Source organism: Stomoxys calcitrans, chromosome 2, assembly GCF_963082655.1.
Source record: "Stomoxys calcitrans chromosome 2, idStoCalc2.1, whole genome shotgun sequence".
Classification (NCBI taxonomy): Eukaryota; Metazoa; Arthropoda; class Insecta; order Diptera; family Muscidae; genus Stomoxys; species Stomoxys calcitrans.
This window is the reverse complement of record NC_081553.1, coordinates 47,795,348-47,798,822: the sequence shown is the minus strand read 5'-3', so window position 1 is coordinate 47,798,822 and position 3,475 is coordinate 47,795,348. Positions and strand designations below refer to the sequence as shown.

At 39.5% G+C, this 3,475-nt stretch overlaps 1 protein-coding gene across 1 annotated transcript; it reads left to right on the top strand.

Moving 5' to 3' along the window:
• Positions 1–1,465: 1,465 nt before the first annotated feature.
• LOC106087734 (uncharacterized) lies at positions 1,466–2,937 on the top strand. Its single transcript, XM_013252875.2, has one exon. The coding sequence runs from the start codon at positions 1,978–1,980 to the stop codon at positions 2,821–2,823; it is 846 nt and encodes a 281-aa protein (XP_013108329.2). The 5' UTR covers positions 1,466–1,977; the 3' UTR covers positions 2,824–2,937.
• The last annotated feature ends 538 nt before the right edge of the window (positions 2,938–3,475 follow it).

The window sequence follows — 3,475 nt, the reverse complement described above, 5'->3', positions numbered from 1 at the left end:
ATTCGATATTCGCATTCAGGGCGAAGTGTCCCCACCCAAAAAAGATATTAGAGAGTTAAAGAAGGCGCAGCGGAGCGGGCCCGGTTTGGCTACTTAAGTATATATATTCTTGATCAGCTTAAAAATTTAGACCATCTAGCCATGTCCGACCGTATGTCTGTTGAAATTACGCTACAGTCTTTAAAAATAGAGATATTGAGCTGACACCTTGCACACATTCTTTTTTTTGTCCATAAGCAGGTTTAGATCGAAGATGGGCTATATCGGACTATATCTTCATATAACTCCCATATAGACCAATCGCCGATTTTGGGTCTTAGTCCCATAAATGCCACATTTATTATCCGATTTTGCTGAAATTTTGGACAGTGCGTTGTTTAGGGTCCTCCGACATCCTTCTTCAATTTGGCCCAGATTGGTTTAGATTTGGATATAGCTGCCATATAGACCGATCCTACGATTTAGGGTCTTAGGCCCATAAAAGCCACATTTATAATGCGATTTTGCTGATTTTGTTCGGCTAGTAGCTCAAATGAATGATATTTGGTAGTAGAACGCCAATATGATATCCACACTTTGGGGCGAAATATTTGAAATATCTAAGACCCCCAAGGCCACCGTAGCGCAGAGGTTAGCATGTCCGCCTATGACGCTAAACGCCTGGGTTCAAATCCTGGCGAAACCATCATAAATAAAAAATTTTCAGCGGTGGTAATCCCCTCCTAATGCTGGCGAGATTTGTGAGGTACTATGCTCCTCACAGGTGTCACACTGCGACACGCCGTTCAGACTCGGCTATAAGAAGGAGGTCCCTTATCATTGAGCTTAAACTTGAGTCGGACTGCATTCATTGATATGTGCGATGTTTGCTCCTGTTGCTTAATGGAATGTTCATGGGTAAAATTTGCAACTTTTGCAACACCCCCAAGCAGGACTTTTTTCATTACGGTGCCAATATAGGGCCCATATAAAATGGGAGAGTAAAAGAAGGCACAGGGGAGCGGACCCTGTCCAGCTAGTTTAAAACATATTTTCGAGATGTTGCCATCAATATTTGAAGTTGTTTAAAGCTTTCGCTTTTCCTTGGATTTCTTACCTTACTCCATATGCCACCAAACCTTTCGAATGCACGAATGAATAAAAATAAATTTTCAACGTCATCAATTATCAGCGATACCAATCAGCGTCAAAATGAAAAGAAAATGGCAAATATTTAAAAATATGGCAAACGAAAATAGACAACAATTCAACAATGCAACAGCGTTGAAATGCTGAAAAGTCTCCAAAAACCTTACTTTTGTTGCTGTTGTTGTTGCCAATCAAAAAGCCACAAATTACTTTTCGCAGCCATATAAAAATGAGTGACAGCAACGACGGTTACCAACAAACGATGACCATTCGCCGTTACAGAGAGACAAGTTGACAAAAGTCTAAAAGCGCGAGAAACATTCCAAAAGTTCCACAACCAAAAAAAATTTAAAAATAAAAACTCGACATCGCACAAAAACGGGTATCGCGTACAGTTCGAGCAAAAAAAAGAAACAAACCAGAGAACCATTGAAAATTGTGACTATAAATTTATTAACAATTTATTTATGATTTTTTCGATATATGAAAATAAACAAACGAGGAAAAAACGCCAGTAAACGAATTCAAACTTCAATACAAACAAAGCACATAGTTTCCCTTTGAATACCATTACCAAAATACACACACACACGCACACACACACTCGCTCAGAAACAGACAATTCGTGCATGTGAATAATAATAAGAGCCACAGAGAAAGGAAAAAAGTTGGTCCTCCAAAAAAAAAAAATTGGAAAAAAATAATCAACCAGCAAAATCCCTACTGAGGATTTTGTAGAAAAAATTGAATTTTTTCCCTTTTTTTTACATGACAAATATAAATAAAATATAAAACTCTGTGGATTTTATAGCAAACAAAAAAAGAACCAAAATCGGATCACAGAGAAAAATGAAATTTAAGCAAAAATTCCCTGAAAACCACAACTACAAAGGATATGGCAGTTGCTGCCGTCAACATGCAGGAATTTTTTATATGGCCCTAGCAATCATGATTTTTATGAATGCCACCTCAGAGGGTGCCATTAATGCACCAACACATCCCAACAACTGGAAATGGTTGGAGGAGAGAACAAATGCAGCAGCAGCAGGGGGAGTACCTGCAACAACCATGTTGCAAACACTTAGCAACAATGCCATGAGAAATCCCATAATAGCCCAACAATCATCGAAAACATCAGCACCGCAAAAGCCAACAGCTTCTGTAACGTCCACTTCAATGCCTGCCAACTCGGCGAGTAACGGCAGCCATACCAGCACACCCAATTTGACCCCTGCCCAGGCTATGGGCTCCTGTAAATCCTCCACCGGCACTTGGGGAGATGTTGATCCGAATATATTCTACCTCTGCGACATGCAGACCAAACAACCGCTCACCATGCGTTGTCCCGAGGGTCGTGGATATTTCAATGGCTTGGGCTATTCGGGTTGCATACCATTCGAGGAATGGCCTGCATGTGTGGCATTGAGCGCCCACGAACAGGTGCACATTTGCGATAGCGAACATATGCAACAGCCGTGGGAGACAATGAATCCAAATAAGTTTTATATATGCCTGCAAGAGACCACTGAGCCCATGTTGCTTAATTGTGGCCAAGGTAAAGGTTTCCTGCATGTTCGCATTTCCTCTGCCCCTGGCTCGTCGCGAGAGGAGCCCAACGATGGCTATAGTGAAATTGTTGGCTGTGCTAATTGGGAAAAATGGCGTAGTTATATGCAATGCACTGACTATTATTAAAACGCATGGCAAAGGCAGCAAGAACAACAAAAACAACAAAGACAACAACTATGCCTCATGCAATATGCTTGGCCATAAACTAAAACAAACAAACAAACAAAAAAAAAAATAACTCAAACACTAGCATATATTCTCACCCACTTACTCTCTTTCTCTCTCACACATACACACACACTAATAAGTATGCTGCTCATCACTTGTAATGGCATAAGCCAAAGAGATAAAACATTTGGTGTATCATCATCATCATCATCATCTCAATCATCATCACCATTGCCCGCCTTCTCGTCTGCTGCAAAGCAAAACAAAGAAATTAAAGTAGCAGAGCCATATATGTATGTATGTGGGAAAAAAGTATTAAATTGCAGTTGGAACTGAAAGGAATGCAAGAATTTGGTAGACCAAAACAGAAAATATGAAAAACTCCACAATAGAGAGATTTATTATTTACTGAGATTTCATAGTCGTTTGTTGTTTTTTTTTCGTTTCGCCAAAATATTAATCATTTACAGCGAGGCAAATACAATTTTCATTTTAATTGGGAAATATGAAACAGGTCAAGTAATAACTGCCAATGATAAAAAAAACGCTTCGAGAGTTCTTAAATCAAAGAGGATTTTTTTGGATTTATGCCCATTGCGATATGAATGAA